General features: G+C 38.2%; 2 pseudogenes and 5 gene segments (V, D, J or C); all 7 read left to right on the top strand.

Moving 5' to 3' along the window:
• Positions 1 to 966: 966 nt before the first annotated feature.
• On the top strand, positions 967 to 1,406 carry LOC131342625 (immunoglobulin heavy variable 3-74-like; annotated as a pseudogene).
• A 2,924-nt stretch (positions 1,407 to 4,330) lies between these two features.
• Positions 4,331 to 6,678, top strand: LOC131364791 (Ig heavy chain V region AC38 15.3-like). The segment is given in 3 exon segments: positions 4,331 to 4,399; positions 4,483 to 4,798; positions 6,339 to 6,678. Coding segments are annotated over 3 exon segments (708 nt in total).
• Positions 6,679 to 8,435: 1,757 nt separating this feature from the next.
• On the top strand, positions 8,436 to 9,638 carry LOC131364785 (immunoglobulin heavy variable 1-3-like). The segment is given in 3 exon segments: positions 8,436 to 8,487; positions 8,579 to 8,919; positions 9,621 to 9,638. Coding segments are annotated over 3 exon segments (411 nt in total).
• A 294-nt stretch (positions 9,639 to 9,932) lies between these two features.
• Positions 9,933 to 10,369, top strand: LOC131344568 (immunoglobulin heavy variable 4-39-like; the record flags this gene model as incomplete). The annotated part of the segment is given in 2 exon segments: positions 9,933 to 9,975; positions 10,059 to 10,369. Coding segments are annotated over 2 exon segments (354 nt in total), but the record flags the coding sequence as incomplete, so codon positions are not given.
• A 911-nt stretch (positions 10,370 to 11,280) lies between these two features.
• On the top strand, positions 11,281 to 11,723 carry LOC131342189 (immunoglobulin heavy variable 3-7-like; annotated as a pseudogene).
• Positions 11,724 to 12,762: 1,039 nt separating this feature from the next.
• Positions 12,763 to 13,260, top strand: LOC131343039 (Ig heavy chain V region 5A-like). The segment is given in 2 exon segments: positions 12,763 to 12,859; positions 12,953 to 13,260. Coding segments are annotated over 2 exon segments (351 nt in total).
• A 7,318-nt stretch (positions 13,261 to 20,578) lies between these two features.
• LOC131343422 (Ig heavy chain V region 5A-like) lies at positions 20,579 to 21,256 on the top strand. The segment is given in 2 exon segments: positions 20,579 to 20,787; positions 20,881 to 21,256. Coding segments are annotated over 2 exon segments (408 nt in total).
• Positions 21,257 to 22,073: the final 817 nt, after the last annotated feature.

Below are 22,073 nucleotides of genomic sequence, written 5' to 3'. Positions count from 1 at the left end.
ATTTAAACAAATGTAAGCACCAAAGAACATTTTAAGAAATATGTGAGTTTAATATGTTAACATATCTTTTTGAATTTATGAACTTTACGTATATTTTTGGAAGAGTCTTAATTTTTTTCTTCAAATGACATTAGATTAGCACACTGAGAGTCAACATCATAAATACATGGTTATAACTGACCACTGATTCATTTGATTAAAAACTGTTGCCATCACCCACCCACCATTTACCATAATCCAACCTCTGTTTGCCATAATCTAATCCATATTACATTGCTTACATCAAATACAATTACATTGCTTTTATTTTACAGGTGACTGATTTTTTTTAAATTATTTATGTATGTTTGTCTACGGACCTTCACAGATGCTGAGTTAGCTGTTAGCCCTCAAAAGTGTCAGCTCACATAATAAGTATTTATTTACTGAAGTCAGATGTAAAGCCGTGTGATTTGTTTGTGAAATACAGATTGCTGTTTTTAAAGATTACAGTTTGAATTGCCTCTACAGAACTAAACAAGCAGAGAAACACAAGAACTTGACTGATGCAGAGCAGCAACAGTGCAGTCAGTTAAAGGGCGAACATAATCTAGCCCCTGTTTGCCATCATCTAAATCCTGTGTGTGTTTAAACCAATTTGTTATTTTTTTATTTCAAATTTGATTTTAAGGTGATTTAGGAGAGAGGATGACATGTTATACTGAGGATTCAAACTGGTCCTACAAACAATTTGAAATCTCTAAACACTTTCTACACCAAATACCCCAAAATGCAGACTTAAATATAATATAGTTGACCTATACAGTGAGCAGCATGTGGTTGTGGATTGAACACCTCCATAGTGGTCATGGACACTCCCTATTCAAATAGAGTCGTGTATAAACAGCATGTTCTTGGCTGCTCTAGTTTCCAGTGAGCTCTGTGATAGATAACACTCCCATACACTTTAAATCTGGGTGAAGCAGAACTCAGAGAAGGATGATTTTAGGACAGTGTATTTTACTGGTACTCATTTCATGTAAGTTTATGTTTTTTTCTGTTGTGACTAATAGCATTATATCATTATAAAATAACATTACCTAGTTCTAGTTCTAGATCTAGTTCTTTTGCAGATTCTTATGGACAGTACCTGACCTCATCTGCTTCTGTGGTGAAGAGACCTGGAGAGTCGGTCACTCTGTCCTGTACTGTCTCTGGATTCTCAATGAGCAGCTACTACATGCACTGGATCCGTCAGAAACCAGGACAAGGACTGGAGTGGATCGGGCGTATTGATGATGGCACTAGCACTATATTCGCTCAGTCACTGCCAGTTCTCCATCACTAAAGACACCAGTAAAAACATGCTGTACCTAGAAGTGAAGAGTCTGAAAGCTGAAGACACGGCAGTTTATTACTGTGCACGAGACTCACACTGACACAACAGACTCCAGAGCTGTACAAAAACTTACACAAGCACGTCCTCATGAGCTGTAAATATTCCCTCAGCAGGAAGCTATACCCCAGAGACATTTATTATAAAAAAAAAACTTCTATTCACACTCAGCATTCAGATCTTCCTCTTTGTTCCAATCTCTTCTAGCAGATATTAATATTAATAATCCCCATGTTATGTATCACATTTACATTATGATGTCTTTAATTATTTGACTCAAGGCAAATCAGCTCTGGGACAATGATTCTGATGACTAGTTGTGACTATATACTGTACTATTCATGCTTTTATTCCTCCTTTGTGATAGCAGCTGCAGGAACAATACAGGTAGATGGCAAATTTCCTTAATTTGTAAACACTGAATCTGTTCAAAAGCACAGAATCTGACGAGAGATCACATGAAATGTACATGTTTTCGGCAGCATCATTACTACTACATTATAAATATAAAAATCATCTGTAGGGGGCAGCAGCACACTTGTTTTCAAGAAGGATTCATGAAGCTATGAAATCTAACAGCTGAAGGATTTTTATGCAAATTCATCCTGTTATATAAAAAATCAGCCTCTTGCTCACCTGAAGTTTGTGTCACACAACTGAATCAAAGAGCTTGATGATGGAGCTGAGGGTCACTCAGTACTACATCTTTGTTATAATGTTAACCAAAGGTACCTGAGACTTCTTTACTGTATATTTCTTCCCTCAGAATATCTTGACTGTGTTGATGATGATCTTTGATTATTATGTTTTATCTGCTAGGTGTCAGCAGTGATGAGATCAGACTGGACCAGTCTCCTGCTGTGGTAAAGAGACCTGGAGAAACTGTGAAGATCTCTTGTAAGATACATGGCTTTGATATGACTGAGTACTACATGCACTGGATGTACACAGTACTGAAGAGCCACAGTGACTGGAGCTGAGGAAGCAGCTGTATTAAAACCAGACACACATTAAAACTGAACTAACTGAATTTGCTTCACTTAATATTCATACACAGATAAATATTTTTAAAAATAAAAACAGATAAAAAAATTATATGGATATAACCCTAAAGTGGTTGTGGCCTAAGCTAGATTTTTTTTTTTTAAATATACATGAACCCTATTACTTTGCTCTTGGAAATAATGGAAAAAAGCCCACAGGTAGAAATGGCAGCTCTGTCAGCATGTGTGAATGTGGTTCTGACTTTTCCTCAACCAACAAACTATTAGACATCCCAGTCCCAATACAAACCTCTAGTATCAAGCAGATCTCCTGCAGGATTTCTAAAAACAAACCTCCTGTGTGTATTAGTATCTGTTTAGTACACATTACAACGTTATGACTTCACCGTATCAACAACTCTACACTTTTTTGTGGCTTGTTCAGTAAATAAGTCCTTGTGTAAATTGTCAGAAATAGAAATAACATACAGAAAATACCAAAAACACCATTGCTTCTCTGTAAACCTTGCAGTTAGAAATCCTGTCAGAGCTGCTGTTGTAGAAATGTAACTAAGACCTTCTGAACACAGCAACTATAGTTAACTGTTAGACAATTAGACAATTGTTGAATGAACATGTTCAGGTCAGTTAATCACAGAGATACATTAGTGTTTTGTTTATTTCAGGCTAAGACAAATTCTTCAAAGAGGAAGAATGTTAATAAACAAACGAGTATACCCGAGAGATCAAGATCATGAGATCATGCAGTAGTTAATGATGCATTTTATGCAAATCCTCCACTCATGTCTCTTACATTAGGGAGGTCTGTGTGTGTGAGTGTGTGTGTGTGTGTGTGTGTGTGGTGAGGAGAGCAGCTGAGCATTTTACTTTACTTTTAGATCAAAAAACAATGTTCTCATTATCGGTGCTGCTGCTGCTTTCAGCTGCATTCTGTAAGTCTCCTTTTCAGCTGAATGAACGGATATCTCTGTAGTGGTGGTGGCACTGATCTCAAAGACACAGTAAAGAGCAAGATCAGTCTCAGTCAGGACAAATCCATCAGCATGGTTTATTTAAGAGGACAAAACTTTCAGGTCAAGGACACGGCTGTGTATTACTGTGCCAGAGACACAACACTACTTACTGAAGCCCTGTACAAAAACACCCCTGCTCATTTTCCTCTCTCTGCTGTACACTTGTCCACGCCCAAAGGGGGTGTGGTATATATGAGCTAGCAGAGCTAAGACCCTTCTGTGGTTCAAAGATAACAGGAAATCTCCACACACTCAGCTCAGTACAAAACACACTTCTGCAAAAAAAAGAGAAACAACATGTAAATATTTTTTGCACCTATTGATGGCAGCAGCTCACTTCTACTGAAGTAAAACTCATCAACTTGGTTTTACAGGAAACATTTTCTGGAACAAGAAAAGACACAAGTTTTATCTAAAAAAAAAAAAAAACTAGGAACAGAGGAATCCTCTAAACAACAACAGCAATAACACACCTGATATATCAGTTTGGACGACTTCTATAGACATAAAGAGTCTTTGTAAATGATAACCTATCCAGACTGAAAAAAATCTAAGCATTTGGATCATTTATATTAAGCATTCCCATGTGGAATGAAAAAGTGTTCAGCAAAACATTCTGATCTATTCATTAAATAAAATACTTTGTGTTTATTAATAATTAATATCCATCATTAAAGTGACGTAAAAGTTACAAGAACTCTCATCTCTTACTTGCATGTACACCAGTTATTAAACACAGCCACTAAGCTGAACTGGCAAACTGTAAAAAGGTGACATCGTTTTTTTCCTCGGCTCCTCCAAAACCAGCCTGTGGATGTCCAGATTACAGATCTGACTCTATTGGTTAAGAAGATGTCTATGCAAATCCATCCTCTTATTATTTGCTCTGCATAAAAATCAGCTTGTTGCTCAGCCGAAGCTCAAGTGAATTACAGAACCATCACCGAGTTTGATTATGGGGCTCAGAATCATTCAGCAGAGCATTTTTATACTCCTCTTAACACAAGGTATCTGAGACTTACTCATACATTTTCCACTCAGTGTAATATTTAATGCATTAATAATTACTTTTGATGGTTTTATACGGCAGGTTTTTGCAGTGCTGAGATCAGACTGGACCAGTCTCCTGCTGTGGTAAAGAGACCTGGAGAAACTGTGAAGATCTCTTGTAAGATAAGTGGATATTCAATGACAAGCAACAACATGCACTGGATACGACAGAAACCAGGGAAAGCTCTGGAATGGCTTGGATGGATGGATACAGGCAATAATCGAGGAACATATGCAGAATCTGTGAAGAACCAGCTCACCTTTACAGAAGACGTCTCAGCAAGTACACAGTACTTAGAGACCAAGAGTCTGAGGACAGAGGACACTGCAGTTTATTACTGCACTAGAGAACCACAGTGACACATGAGGCTGCAGAGCTGTACACAAACCCCTTCATAATATGGAAGCATTGTTTTTTTCTAACCTAGTCACTTTAGAACATATTATGAAGGAATTTATTACATTTATTATAATAGAAAGACACTCCTGATGTCAGTTTTCTTTAAAATATTAAGGAAATAGCCTTTGATGCTGACATTAATAAATGAAGCATTGCTGAGTTACTCATCACCATGAGGTTATGTTCCTGTAACTGAAGAGGTTGCGCTACAACGCCTGCGACCAGCAGAGGGCAGCAGCGGTGTATAATTAACCAGAATTCTCCGGGATCATTAATCTGGATTGCCTGCACCTCCCAGGAAGAATATGGCAGCCCCTTGTCACATCCCTTTGTACAGGGGTGACTTGTATCGTATGTTAGGCAGATATGCATTTTTTTAAAAAGTGGAACTGAAAACAAAAGCTGAAAGAAAGTGAAGGAATAAAAGGGGGAAAAGATTTTAGGCATGGCCAGGTAAAGAGAAAGAAAATAAGACAAAGAATCACAAATTGCACAAAGTGCACACAAACACTCAAACCTTTGTTCTTACCTGTATATAACTGTCCTGTAACAATGACAGCATGTCCCGATGTGTTTTACTCCTTTATCACAGCATTTTGAAAATAATGACATTTTTATGAATTTAAGACAACATTTTGTACTTTTTATTCTTTATAGAAAGTAATATTATGAAACAACCGCAAAACAAATTGTTTCCTTTTATCAGTTGTGCTCAGTGTCAGTGTCTGTTTCAGGAAGGGGCTTTAGCGAGCCATGTGCTCCAAGACGAGTTACTGTGACACAACAACCCAAATTTTAACCTGTTTATGTTCAGTGATGGACAGATATAACTGTCCACGACAGCCACACTGACACAAAAGACTTCAGAAACGTATACAAGCACATCCTCCTGAGCTGTAAATATTCCCTCAGCAGGGACCTGCACCCCAGAGACATTTATTAGATATTTTAGTTCTCAGTTTCTTTTCATCTTTTCTCAAACTTAACTAACTCTCAATAATTCTCATTCAAAAATTCTCATCCCTTTTCTTATAATTATCTCTGGCTGGTGATTAAGGCTGAAGACAAAAATGAAAGCAAAATGATAATAAATGGTGATAAAAGTTTCTTTCCTTTGCAAGTGGGCTCAAAATATATTCTGGTTACATTTGTTAAATCATTTATTTGTTCATTTGTTTACACAATTTGATGAAAAATGTTTAAAGAAATTATGTACTATAGGAAGACTGCCATAATAACTAGGAAAAAATACATAAAAATCTTCATGCAAATTTCCCAGTTCCCAGGCAGATATAAATACACCGCATGTACATGGCAGCCTCTGTGTTTAGTTGCGTACAGCAGAGGAATCATGAGCTGGTCTTTTCTTCTTCTTCTGATATCTTTTGTTCCTTGTGAGTAAACATGTCTCTAACATCATACTCAGCTTTTTATATGATAAATATTTCAGTCTGTGTTGAGTCCACTCTCCTCTTTTCAGATGTGTGTTGCATCAGTCTGACCTCGTCTCCTGATGAGGTTAAATCTCCCGGAGCCTCCGTGAAGTTGTCCTGTCAGATTTCTGGCTATGCCCTCACTAGCTATGGAACAGTCTGGATCAAGCAAGCTCCAGGAAAAGCCTTCGAGTGGATCGGGATCATATGGGGTGATGGAAGCATAAACTATGGAGCTTCCTTTAAAACTCGTTTCAGCATCTCCAGAGACACGAGCAACAATGTGCTTTACTTAGATATCAGCAGCCTGGTGTCAGAGGACACGGCTGTTTACTACTGTGCAAAGACAGACACAGCTGTACAGCTCAGTGCTAGAGGTGTACAAAAACATCAACATCAGTAAAAATGCAAGGATGATCAAATTAACAAGTAATACATTATAATGGGGAAAAACCCTCTCTTTCACCAAAACTCAGTCAAACAGATGTAAAGCCTCTAGAAGTCAACACTGCAATATATTATACACACCTAACATTTTTTCTGTGTTTTATTTTGTGCGTAATATAAAGATGTATGTAAATAATATTTGGTGTCTCATGAATTATTACATTGGCAAGATTAACTAAACTAAGCAACACGTCATGTCAGTTTTCATCCACTCCAAAACCTAATGAATAAAAATATACAAATAAATTTTTTATAAAATTAAGAGAGTCACACACCACTTGACACATTTCCCTCAGTAATTACACTGATTAGTGCATCTTTATCTTGAGTCTCAGGATTTATTGCCTCTATAGTGGTCATGGACACGCCCTATTCAAATAGATTCAGGTATAAACAGCATGTTCGTGGATGGTCTGGTCATCAGTGTGCTCTTTGATAACACTTATACATTTTAAAATTGTGTGTATGCGAACTGTGAGAATGATTTTAGGATACTGTATTTTATTTGCGCTAATATCATGTACGTTTCACATGATCCTCACTAGGAAATTTAAATATTTCTCAATACTGTTTCTCTCAGCAATGTTATTAATATTAATAATCCCCATGTTATGTATCACATTTACAATATGATGTCTTTAATTATTTGACTCAAGGCAAATCAGCTCTAGGACAATGTTTCTGATGACTAGTTGTGACTATATACTGTACTATTCATGCTTTTATTTCTCCTATTTGTGATACCAGCTGCAGGAACACTACAGGTGAATGGTTCATTTCCTGAATTCATAAACACAGAGTCTGTTCAGCAGCACAGAATCTGACGAGAGATCACGTGATGTCAGTGGTGGGCCATCAGGGTCAGCAAGGCCTTCTCTGCTGTGATCTGAATCACTGACTTGCATTTTAATATATTTAATATATTTTTCCATGAATGTGTATTAAATTATTCCCAATAGTCTATTCTCTACATTTCATAGCTTTTCTCTCGGTTGCGCTGCTTCCAGTAGTGTATATTTATGATAAGAGAATTTATCCAATCATATTTCAGCCAGTGGCTGACATCATGTGTTGCCTGGCCTTAAGGCCTTCAGAATTAATAATGCAGGCACCTGTACCTTAAAATAAGTGGCAATGAAACTGTTCCATTAACCAATCAGATTTCGAGTTGGCATCACTGGGGCCATCTAGCAGGCATACGATTACGTCAGGAATTTCACGTCTTTTGATTGGATAGTTGGAGTAGTCAGAGGCAGCAAACCACACAAACTAAATAAAATATACATATATATATATATTTTAACTCACAATGGCTGACAGAGGAGAAGAAATCTGTTTGGTCGCAGATATCCTTACAAATACAATATGTGAAATATTGTAGCCTAATTTCTTTTTTACTTTGCTGTTTAACGGTTGATTAGTATTTATTGCCGTGGCGTCATAATAATGCTATAGAGGTGGAATAATTCAGGAAATGCACGGCCCTCCACTGCCTGATATGTACATGTTTTCTGCAGCATCATTACTACAAACTCTTAAATATAAAAATCATCTGTAGGGGGCAGCAGCACACTTGTTTTCAAGAAGGATTCATGAACTATGAAATCTAACAGCTGAAGGATGTTTATGCAAATTCATCCATTTATATAAAAAAAAATCAATCTCTTGCTCACCAGAAGTTTGTGTCACACGACTGAATCAAAGATCTTGATGATGGGGCTGAGGGTCACTCAGTACTACATCTTTGTTATAATGTTAACCAAAGGTACCTGAGACTTCTTTACTGTATATTTCTTCCCTCAGAATATCTTGAGTGTGTTGATGATGATCTTTGATTGTTATGTTTTATCTGCTAGGTGTCAGCAGTCATGAGATCAGACTGGACCAGTCTCCTGCTGTGGTAAAGAGACCTGGAGAAACTGTGAAGATCTCTTGTAAGATAAGTGGATATTCAATGACAAGCTACTACATGCACTGGATACGACAGAAACCAGGGAAAGCTCTGGAATGGCTTGGCTGGATGAATACAGGCAATAATCGAAGAACACATGCAGAGTCTGTGAAGAACCAGCTCACTTTAACAGAAGACGTCTCAGCAAGCACACAGTACTTAGAGACCAAGAGTCTGAGGACAGAGGACACTGCAGTTTATTACTGCGCCCGAAGAGCCACAGTGACTGGAGCTGAGGAAGCAGCTGTACTAAAACCAGACAAACATTTTTACACTGTGTTTATTTTAAACAAGTCACATGTACTGTTATCATTTATCTATTATGTTCTATGGTTATTAAAAAGAAAAATTATATTTTATTTGCAATTGATTATATTACAATAATCTTTTTAATTTTGTATTCGGGCGCTGGCTCCAGAGTCCATCCCAGGAACACTGAGTGTACAGCCTGGACATGTTACACATTCACACACTCCTTCACATTTAGAAAAGACGAGTCACCTGCTTCACTCCTGATTCAACTTCTTGAAGCACATTATTTCAGACTTTTGAATATGAAAGAAGATGAAGTATAGAGAATAGTTTCACTGTTGAGTTGTTGATAGATATTAGATTTCAGCTTTGTCTTCTGTTCACTAGAAATTACAATTCTTCTTCAGAATTTAAAAACACCTGATCTAGAATCTTCTCAGCTATTTCTCTCTGGATTCATCAGTTAAAGCCTCTAGAGGGCAGACTATACCAGAATGAACATCATGTTCTATTGAACGGTTTGATTATAATGTTAAATGTAGTTCATGCTGTTCAGAAAACACTGCAATATTTCACCATGTCAGAGTCAAATATAGAAGCAGTTACTCACATTGTTATTTTAACAACTTCTCAGAAACAGAAACAAGAAAATTTGTGGACATGAGAATAATTTCTTTGTTAATGTAATTCTCTAGAGTGCAGCCTACACATGACTGATAATGATATAAAATATTGTTTATCTAATTATTATTATTTGCATGTATTATGGCAGAGATTCAGATGAATTTGAGGGAACTGGAAATGTAGCAGTATTCAACAGGTGAATTATTTTCCACATTAAATTGATATTGATTAAAACAGGGTGTGAGTGTGATTAACAGCTGCAGAGCTGCACTCAACACAGCCTCTCTGGAATGTTTATGCAAATCTGCATCTCCTCTTGTAATATTAGCAGCGTGCTGATCTAGAGAGGAAACACTTCTCATTAGTCTTCCTTCAACACAAACATGTTAGCTTCAGCTCCACTGCTGCTGCTGGCTCTCGCCCCCTGTGAGTGCTTGGATTGAAGCTTTATTATTTCATCTGATCCTTTCAGTTCGACATGTCAACCTTTTCTTTTTCTCTTTTCACAGATGTGTTCTGTGCTACTGAGCTCATCCAGCCAGACCCACTGCTTATAAAGCCAGGAGAGACTTTAACCATCACCTGTAAAGTGTCTGGAGCTTCTATCACTGATAGCAGCAGCCACTATGGAACAGCTTGGATTCGACAACCTGCAGGAAAAGCTTTAGAATGGATCAATATAATTTATTATAATGGGGATATTTCTAAGAAAGATTCACTTAAAGACAAGTTTGTCATCTCTCGAGACACTTCCAGTAACACTGTGACCTTACGGGGACAGAACATGCAGACTGAAGACACAGCTGTGTATTACTGCGCTCGTGACTCACAGTGAGACAGAATAGTGGATTCCTCTTACAAAAACCTTATGAGACATGTTACACACATCCTCACAACAAGCTGTAGTGCTTCACAAAAGCCTCATCACAATTCACTTTTCTAATTAAACAACAACTACAACTACTGATTAACTAATCCCCCAATTAAAAACACTTCAGCCTAAATGTATAGATAATTATTTAACAAAAACTATTATAAACATTTGCTCAGTTCATAATTATTATGAAAATGTTGCTGTTTGAAATGAAAAGCATCTGAATATCCAGGTAACATTCCATCTGTTTTACATTTTTGAAAGCAGTTTTTACTTCAGATAACTGAGTTCAAATGATACTCACAATAATTCCTCCAATAATTTAGATTCAATACATGACACAGAGAGAGGTATTAGAGGAACAAAACACGTCCACACATGCTACTGTATCCCATCACCCTGTCATTGATTAGTTTCCTATATCATGCCTCCAAGTGTTTTATTCCTGACTCAATCTGTCACTGAGCTCTTCTGCTTCTGTTGTATTTAGATAAAAGACCTAGTTTCTAATGTTTGTTGCATTGAGAGGGCAGTCTGTGTGAATGAAACCATCTTTAACTGCTCATTAATACACACTCCGCTTCAGTTACAGTGATACACAGTGATGGATTAAAAAGACATGAGATCTAATGAGTAAAGAGCAGTGATGAACCTGACAGCATGAAACACACCCAGAGTCTTACAGGAAGCTTTTTCTCATCTCAGCTGTTCCTCTGTGAATGTTTTTATATCTCTAGTGGGCGTGTCATGCAAATGAAATCCTGCATTTGAACCATTTATGCTGAAACATTCAGCCCAACAACATACCAGCAGTTTGTGTTCATTTACAGCAGCAGGAATCATTTTAATTCTTTGAGATGGGACTAGGCAGTGTTTTGAGTTACTTTACTCTAGCAATCTTCATTCAATGTTAGTATTATTATTTATTTCATACAGATAAACATTTTATGCATTTATTTTCTTCTTTTTTACCTTTAACACCTATCTTTGTGTGTTCTTGTAGATTCTTGCAGTCAGACACTGATCGAGTCTGATCCAGTGATCATCAAACCTGATCAGTCTCATAAACTGACCTGCACAGCCTCTGGATTTAACTTTGGTGACTACTGGATGGCTTGGATCAGACAGGCGCCTGGAAAAGGACTGGAATTTGTTGCAACTATAGAGTATGATAGTGATAGAAAGTAGAAAGATTTACTCCAGTGCAGTTCAGGGCCACTTCACCATCTCCAGAGACAACAGTAAGAAGCAGGTGTATCTGCAGATGAACAGCATGAGGACAGAAGACACTGCAGTTTATTACTGCGCTCGTGACACACAGTGATACTTCCCCTTAGACATCAGTACAAAAACACATACTTGCTATAGTCACATGAGAAGCTCACATTGTCTGGACATTTATCCTGATGTAATATTTTTTTTGATTCCCTGAATATATGTAAAATATAATGCATAAATTCCCATTGTCACAGAGAAATCAATATTAATCTCAATGATTATGGAAGCTGTTGTTCACAAAGCTAGGAAATTGATCTCAGTTCTATAATCTTTGAGATTAATACTGATTTCTCAATTAACTTATTGGTTAAACCACTAGATTTACTATTTAACCACTGATACTGTATCTGAGAGCTTTCTCTCTTTTAAACCATCTTCAATCATTTTTATTGTTGCTTCAAGTGAGATTTTTTTTTTTTTGACAGCAAGAAAATGATAAATGTTCTCCTAAATGACTCTTTCTAGATCTGGATCATTTGGAAACAGGTCTTTTGTGCCTCTAGAGGGCAGTCTGTACAAACTCAACCATCTCAATGTGTTTCCATCTGTACATTTAGGCAATCTCTCTTTTCACATTCTGTTATGACTCCAGCATCATGACCCTCAGATTAAACTCAGTTACATAAAGTGTCTTACTGACTTGTTTTGTACTGATCAGTAAATAAGGTTCTTATTTATGGAAACACTGATTTCTGTGGAAAATTTATATGAAGTCAAACAAGCGAGACAATCGATTATCTTGATTATCTTATTATTTTATACAAATAAACACCATTATTAAACTTTTGATTAATTTATAGCTTACACATATCAATTTTCATAATCCCAGGATCCTCAAGCATACATAACAATTATTATGATGTATATAGGCTTTGAGTTTTTTGATAAAGAAATTAAAGTGTTTGATGAAGCTTCTATTCTATTATAAACCCACAAATCCTCCATCAGATGAATCTCCTCCTCATGATTTAAATACATTTCATACATTCTCCTCCCATCATCAGCAGATAAGCAAATCCAAGCATCAGAGCTGGATCTCACTCTATTTATATGATGTGATGGAGTCTGTTAAACTTTGGAGAACAGAGAAGACTCCAGTACAAACAACACACACCATGTTCTCTACATCTCTACTGCTCCTGCTGGCAGCTGCTTCTTGTGAGTGCTTTATCAAATTCATTCATTTACGAGATGAAGAATAAAGGTGCAGCAGATATTGTGTGAGATATCACCATGTGTTTTCCTCCACAGATGTACATGGTGTGGAACTGACTCAGCCTGCTTCCATGACAGTCCAGCCAGGCCAGAGTCTCTCCATCCACTGCAAGGTTTCATATTCAGTTACGGGCAGTAACACAGCTTGGATCCGACAACCTGCAGGAAAAGCTCTGGAGTGGATTGGACTCATCTATAGTGATGGGGATACAGCTTACAGTGACAAACTGAAAAATAAGTTCAGCATCTCCAGAGACACTTCTACTAACACAATAACAATTGGAGGACACAACATGCAGACTGAAGACACAGCTGTGTATTACTGCGCTCGTGAACCACAGTGAGACAGAATAGTGGATTCCTCTTACAAAAACCTTATGAGACATGTTACACACATCCTCTCAATGCAACTAATAAATCATCTCAGTCACACTTTCACTTTTTTCATTTTTTTTTAAAAAGAAAACATTACTGAAAGAGTGTTCATTCTGAACTATTATTAATCCCTTAATTTTACAGGATTTTTAACCAGCAGATGGAATCAGTGTTTACTGAGTGGATTCAGGAATAATACAGCATGTTTCCAGCAGTGTGTTGTGTTTAACACACAGTCTGTTCTCACAGTGTGAGGTGCAATAAGTTAAATAACTGAAGGAGGCAGCAGAGTTTAACAAATAAAGTTGAGAAAAAAGGTGAATCCACAAACTGTATTCTGTATGAGACTCAATCACTATCACTCATTATCAGACAAATATCTGATTATTTTTCATAAATTAGGATTATTACATATTACGTGAGATTTACACCTACTCTGTAGCATTTTCTTTTGCATGTGTGAAATGTTCACAGTTTATATTTATGTGTTCATGTGAGACAGTGAAGGCTAAGACATACTAGACACATCTTCACAAAGGCTTCTGGATGAAGAAGTAGATGAAGTAAATTCTTTAAATTTAACAACAGACAAGTTGTTTGCATGAGCTCCTGACTGATCGAGTCAGTGATGGTTTTTGACCTGAATTATTTCTTTAATTAAAATTTGTTTCTATTAGACTCACAGATGAAAAATGACAGTTTCTGAACAGACCAGAATGTTCTTCTGGGTGTTACAGTGATACACAGTGATGGAATAAAAAGACATGAGATCTAATGAGTAAAGAGCAGTGATGAACCTGACAGCATGAAACACACCCAGAGTCTTACAGGAAGCTTTTTCTCATCTCAGCTGTTCCTCTGTGAATGTTTTTATATCTCTAGTGGGCGTGTCATGCAAATGAAATCCTGCATTTGAACCATTTATGCTGAAACATTCAGCCCAACAACATACCAGCAGTTTGTGTTCATTTACAGCAGCAGGAATCATTTTAATTCTTTGAGATGGGACTAGGCAGTGTTTTGAGTTACTTTACTCTAGCAATCTTCATTCAATGTTGGTTTTATTGTTGTACACTTTTATCAAAAATATCTTCTTTCATTATTTCTGTTTTTTATGTAACTTAACACCTATCTTTTTGTATTCTTCTATTTCAGATTCCTGCAGTCAGACACTGATCCAGTCTGATCCAGTGATCATCAAACCCGATCAGTCTCATAAACTGACCTGCACAGCCTCTGGACTTGACTTCAGTAGCTACTGGATGGCTTGGATCAGACAGGCGCCTGGAAAAGGACTGGAATGGGTTGCAATTATCTCACACACCAGTGGTAGCATATATTAATCTAATGCAGTAAAGCATCTCCAGAGACAACAGTAAAATGCAGGTGTATCTGCAGATGAACAGCATGAGGACAGAAGACAAGCTGGGGAACAATAGTCTGTTTCGGGTGGGGATGAAAGGAAAAAAGAGAAAAAAGAGAAGAAAAGAGAGAAAAGAGAAGAAAAGAAAGAAAGGAAGAAAGCAAAAGAGAGACAGAATATATATAATATAATATATATATATATATATATTATATTATATATAATATAGAATATAGAATAAGAGAGAATAAGACAGAATATAATAAGAGAGAATATATTGCTATTATAAAATAGCAATATATTAAACTATAAACAAAAAAGAAAAATGTTATTTAAACATCAAATATTTAAATATAAAATATACATAGAACTTTGTAAGAATACAAGCACTATATGCAACATATCTATATTTTCTTTATTTTTTGAGCACCTGCTATTTTGTCATCGTCTCTGTCACTGGACAATAAATTCTGGCCATGTCCTGGCTATGTCCAGTTGCTGATGTCCTAGAATGACCACTCTTTCTGCAAGTGTCGGCCTTCCACTCACCTAATGTATGGCACAGGTGGTTGAAATGCTGTTGGAGGAACATGGCTTGGCTGATGGACCATCATGTAGGGTGGAGTGCTGCTGGGCTGGGGATTGCTGGTTGCTGAGGCTCCAGGGTCCATGTCCAGGGTCCGAATGTGGGTTCGGTGTGGGGACCATGCTTGATAGAAATGCTGGGCCCATTGGGAACAGCACTGGCTTGCGCCAGTATGCCTAAAACAACATGATGAAAAAAATAATCATTAGCAGTCTACGTATATGGCAGTAGAATTTAAGCAATGGGTAAAGAGTTTAGGTGAGATATTTCAGATATAATATACTGAGATATTTACATACCAAATTCTCCTCAATAACTTAAGTGGTAGAATCTGAAAAAAAGTGATGAGTGTCCACAGGCCTGCACTGGACATTTACTTATCTGTAACATTAAAAAAACACTGTCAGTTGGCACGCAGCCTATAGATTTCATGTTATGGCTTCATGTCTTTTCTATGCATACCTTCTGCTGAGAAGCAGGTCTGTCCCCAGCTGCAGAGGGCCACACACCTGTGCTGGAAAACTGCCAAGGCCTTACGAGATTTTTGAGGCTTCTGTAGTCGAAAATCTGTGAAAGTTAAATTCGGCATGTTGAAGTGAATAATAATTAAATCATAATATACAATAATTAAATGAATAAAAACGAACATGCAATTGACTATCGTTCTTCAGGTAGCGCCATAGGATTTGACTATTGTTTAATAGCTCTTCTGGGAGCTACTTTAAACTATTTAAATGAAGACTTAAAAAAAATATATTGTGGAATTAAGTTACATTAAACATGCAGCTTTCTTTTTGGGAAGCTGAGCTCACTCAAAAACACCCCTTCAAATAATTGAGTTTTGGTGTTGTTTTTAAGTGTTTGGCCTCTGAGAAGTCTGACAGCTAAAATAACTAAGCAGAAAAATCCTCCTGTAATTAAAAGCAAGCTGTTAAGAGAAAAAATAATCTAAAAACAGCAAACTGCATATAAAACCTCCACTGGTTTCCAACAGAACGTCGACCTTTCCAACATGGCGGAGGAATTGACGTGTCTGTATACAAATCACAGCGGCGCCCTCTACTGCCTCCTGATATAAGTGAATAGGACAAGCTGTTATGACAGGAAAGTGTATTTATTAACCATTTATTATCAGATTTTATCGAAACACATTCATCATGCATTATAACCTTAAATAATGCTTAAATAAAATATTAAGAATATAACGCGCCATGTTGATGTTTTTTGAAAGTCCCGCCCCTTTTTGTGGTTTTCATTTAAATGTCCAGAGCGCGTGCTTGCGTCATCTAGAAGGCTTTTAAAAGAGATTTCAAAAGAAAACGACGGAGACAGCGACACTGCGGATTACCTGGAGATATTTCAAGGATAAACAGCAGATTTTCTTGGAGAGAAATGATGGATTTAGGTAAGTATCTTCCCTTCCTAGGTAGATGGACAGGCCGGGCCCTGGCCTGCGCCGCCGGGATGCTCGCGCTCACCTCCGCGGGATACTGCGCGTATCGCTGGCTGAAGAGGAGCAGCGATCTTCAAGCTGCTGAACTTCAAGCTGCTCACGGTGAGAAAAGCTCACTTTTTACTCAGTCTGTGTGTTTCTAATCGCTTTAGAACTTACAGAGAGAGTGTGTGTGGAAAATGAATGACTTTCATCGGTACAGAGGACAAACAGGATCAAATCTCCTGTGTACTTTAGCTAACAGAGCTAGCCGAAAGCTAAGGCGCGTGACTGAGCTAACATTAGCCGGCGATGCTACATGGCTCATATCAAGAGCATTTTAAAGTATAAAAGTGATTATTTTGTGGATTAAAACATTTTGAGGCACAACATCATGACTTTTAGACTTTTAGAAATAGTCTTGAAGTTTTAGGAAAATAATCAAGTACAGGGCGGAGTCACGAAGCCTGACATGAAGTGGAGTTACTGTTAGCACCGGGATTATTATTATTATTATTATTATTATTATTATTATTATTATTATTATTATTATTCTCGTTGAAGTGTTTTATTTCTCTTCTTGGTCTCGGCATTGTTTCTTCTGATGTGTTAATAGTTAGAGTGAATGTTGTGGTAATGAGTGAGTTCCTGTTAGCGCATCATTGTAGCAGCTGTAAAGAGTCAGTCCCTCACCAACTCGCCTTTTTATTTCCCTTCCTCTTCAATAAGACTCGTTTCTCCTTACTGATCACTAATATAACACTCTGATTAAAGACATGAAGGGGATGAGAGAGTGTCTTCTTGAAATATTTTCTTTCCTACATGAATGTCAGTTTCCACTGATGAAATTTGTCATCTCCGTGACGTACTGATGTGGTTAAATGTGTCAAATGTTTTCCAGGATCTGTTGTTGATGATGTGGAGGAAGCCGAGACCACCGAGGTATGTGTCAGGAAAAAAGGACTAGGATTAATATATTATATACTACAATATCAAATATATTAGTTTTTCATTTTTAACTTGTGTGTGTATTAAGGTCACTGATCCAAGCGTCCAGCTCCTTTGCTCTGAACACGACCCTCAGATGTCAGCTGATGCCCTGGTAATTTTATATTTGTTATTTTTAAAACAATAAAGTGCAATAAAAACACCAAGGCTGACGCTCTTTCCCGGATGTACTCACCGGACCCCCAACCAGAGGAACATGAACCAGTACTCCCACCAGACTTATTTGTATGTCCCATCCTTTGGGTGCTGGATGAGGACATTCGTGCCACCGCCACCGCAGGACCTGCTCTGCTGGGAGGTCCAGAAGACAAAATGTATGTTCCACCATCACTTCGTCTTGCTCTCCTGGACGCGGTACACGCTTCACCAGGCTCTGGCCATCCAGGCAGACAGCGCACCGTCTCACTCCTCCAAAACAGGTATTGGTGGCCAAACATGATCAGTGACATTAACCGGTTCATGAAAGGATGCTCCGTTTGCGCCGTCATTTCCACGCCGCGCCATCTACCGGAAGGGAAACTCATGCCACTCCCGATTCCCCACCGACCATGGTCTCACCTAGGAGTTGACTTCATCAGCGATCTACCCAAATCAGACGGCTTCACCACCATCCTCGTTGTGGTAGATCGGTTCTCTAAGGCATGCAAGCTCATACCCCTTAAGGGCCTCCCCACAGCCATGGAGACAGCTAAAGCCCTCTTCCACCAAGTGTTCAAACATTTTGGCATCCCTGAGGACATTGTTTCGGACAGAGGGCCCCAATTCACCTCCAGGGTGTGGCGTGGGTTCCTAAAACAGCTAGGGGTATCAGTGAGCTTATCTTCAGGTTACCATCTGCAATCTAACGGCCAAACGGAGAGAAAGATCCAAGAGATTGGGCACTAGGGTTAGAGAGCATACCTCAGAGCGTACTGCCGTGACCACCAACATGATTGGAACCAATACCTGCCGGGCGATCGAGTCTGGCTTTTACGCGGGACCTCCGCCTCAAACTCCCATGTAGAAAGCTTAGTCCCCGCTACATCGGTCCCTTCGATGTCTGGAGGCGTATTAATGACGTCTTGTATGAGCTCGTCCTCCCTGCGCGCTACCGGATCTCTCCCACGTTCCATGTTTCTCTTCTCAAACCTTATTCTAACCCTGTTCTCTCTCCTCCCACAGAGCCCGAGATCTCGTCGCCGCCCGAGATCGACGCAGACAGCTCTGTCTACCAGGTCCGAGAGGTTATGAACTCCAGGCGACGTGGCGGCTGTCTGCAATATCTAATCGACTGGGAGGGGTATGGTCCCGAGGAAAGATCTTGGGTGGACTGAGGGAACATCCTCGATCCAGCGCTGCTCGCCGAGTTCCATCAGCACTGCCCAGATCCACCCGCTCCCAGAGGCCGCGTTCGCCCCCGTCGTTGCTCTTGGACGTCTGGAGACGCCCGTGGGGGGGGGGTGTTTACGGTCATGGGCACGCCAACCTCAACCACGCTCCCGTGCTCACAATCACCTGACCTTTTAATCACCTCAACCTGCACTCTCTCACAGCACATATTTAAAGCACTTACTCGCCGAGGACAGCGGTGAGTATTAACACTATTTAGTAGTGACGTGCGTGTTTCAGTTCTGTCTGCCTGCGTTTCCTGTTGCCTATGTTATGTTACCTGCCTACCTATTTGCCTGAGTTTGTTTGTGTTTCGTTTCTTCCTCTGCAACCTCAGATATTTAAAGAAATAAAGAGGAGATTTTGGATTCTCTCTGTCTCCCGAGTCTGTGGATACAATATTTAAGCAACAAAGACCAAGAGCTTTTACTTCTTCTGCTTCAACACACACCATGATCTCTACATCCCTACTGCTGCTGCTGCTGGCAGCCGTACACTGTAAGTGTTTTTACATTTGACCTGTAATACAGTTTTGGTTCCTTAAAGCTTTTCGCTTTTCCATCATTAAAATAACTTTTCTTTAACAGGTGTTCACTGTGTTGAGCTGATCCAGACCGGATCCACAGTATTAACTCCTGGTCAGTCACTGACTCTGACCTGTAAAGTGTCTGGATATAGAAACTGGATACGACAACCTGCAGGAAAAACTCTGGAGTGGATCGGATGTATATGTGGTAGCGGTAACATTTACTACAGTGAGAAAAAACATTTACTACAGTGAGAAAAGTAGGTTTCAGGTTTCCAGAGACACGTCCAGCAGCACAGTGACATTAACAGGGCAGAACATGCAGACTGAAGACACAGCTGTGTATTACTGCGTTTGTCACCACAATGAGACAAACAACATCCCTGTACAAAAACTCCTCATCCAGTGTTCATTATAACAGAATGTCCAAAAGACACAACACTGATCTATAGAAGTCAAAATAACACAAAATATACCACAAATGAGAAGAAAGTGTTTCAATCCAGTTATTTTTTAGTCAATAGTGTTGATTTAAAACCATAATATTTTATCTGTAATATTGCTCCACATCATAAACACTATTATAGTCATATCACTATCCAGAACTTTATCTAGTGTAGTGTCTTTGACTAACAATAATCACCTTGACAAATTAGAATGTGAGATCATGTGTAATGCTCTCACACTTTCTCACATATTGTTTAAATTAAAAATGTGAGAAGTGTGAGGGCATTTTTTCATGACTTCAGAGAGGTAGATTTTTTTCTATTACCATAATCCCAGTATCATCAGTCATAGAAAATAATTGTCAAAGTTGTCAAATCCTAATCACATTATATACAGATTGAAAGCATATAATGGATGGATGGATAAAAAAGCATGAAGATTGTGGGAAGAAGAAAATGTTCCAAATATAAAATCTTGTTTTGAGGTAGGTTTATAAAAAAGTCTTCTTTGTAAGAATTTTTCTCCCCACTATAAACCCACATATCCTCCATCAGATGAATCTCCTCCTCATGATTTAAATACATTTCAGATACATTCTCCTCCCATCATCAGCAGATAAGCAAATCCAAGCGTCAGAGCTGGATCTCACTCTATTTATATGATGTGATGGTGTCTGTTAAACTTTGGAGAACAGAGAAGACTCCAGTACAAACAACACACACCATGTTCTCTACATCTCTACTGCTCCTGCTGGCAGCTGCTTCTTGTGAGTGCTTTATCAAATTCATTCATTTACGAGATGAAGAATAAAGGTGCAGCAGATATTGTGTGAGATATCACCATGTGTTTTCCTCCACAGATGTACATGGTGAGGAACTGACTCAGCCTGCTTCCATGACAGTCCAGCCAGGCCAGAGTCTCTCCATCCACTGCAAGGTTTCATATTCAGTTACAAGCTATGAAACAGCTTGGATCCGACAACCTGCAGGAAAAGCTCTGGAGTGGATTGGAATAATCTATACTGGTGGGGGTACAGATTACAGTGACAAACTGAAAAATAAGTTCAGCATCTCCAGAGACACTTCTACTAACACAATAACAATTGGAGGACAGAACATGCAGACTGAAGACACAGCTGTGTATTACTGCGCTCGTGACTCACAGTGAGACAGAATAGTGGATTCCTCTTACGAAAACCTTATGAGACATGTTACACACATCCTCTCAATGCAACTAATAAATCATCTCAGTCACACTTACACTTTCTTCCTTTGGAATGAAGACAGAATCGTTTGCAGCATTTTAAAACACAGTCACACAAAGTCATTTTTAAATAAATAATAAAACATTACTGAAAGAGTGTTCATTCTAAACCATTACTAATCCCTTCAATTTACAGGATTTTAACCAACAGTTGGAATCAGTGTTTACTGAGTGGATTCAGGAATAATACAGCATGTTTCCAGCAGTGTGTTGTGTTTAACACACAGTCTGTTCTCACAGTGTGAGGTGCAATAATTGAAACAACTGAAGGAGGCAGCAGAGTTTAACAAATAAAGTGAAAAAAAAAAAAAGAATCCATAAACTGTATTCACTATAAGACTCATTCAGTACAAATCATTATCAGACAAACATCTGATTTATTTTTCATAATTTAGGATTATTTTAATTACGTATTACCTGAGATTACACATGACATAAAAATAAAATACAGTACAAATAAACAAAAAATAAATATAAAAAAAAATACATTACATCCTCCTTTATCCATCGTTCATCAACACTTTTCTGAAACCACTGCTAAGTTTGAGTTTTACAGATTAATTGTTTAATTGAATACTTTAATGTCTTTGTGACTTGCATCCAAATTGGGAAAAAAAGGGAAAAAAGAGAAGCAGTTGCTTTAAATTATTCCATCATTCACAAAGATTTAACAACAGACATGTCGTTGGCATGAGCTCCTGACTGAATGAATCAGTGATGATTTGTGACCTGAATTATTTATTTAATTAATTTCAATTTCTATTAGACACACAGAAGAAAAAACAACAG

This window comes from Hemibagrus wyckioides, linkage group LG02 (genome assembly GCF_019097595.1).
Source record: "Hemibagrus wyckioides isolate EC202008001 linkage group LG02, SWU_Hwy_1.0, whole genome shotgun sequence".
In the NCBI taxonomy this organism is placed as follows: Eukaryota; Metazoa; Chordata; class Actinopteri; order Siluriformes; family Bagridae; genus Hemibagrus; species Hemibagrus wyckioides.
Note: the sequence above shows the minus strand (reverse complement) of the source record. Positions and strands in the feature narration are given on the sequence as shown.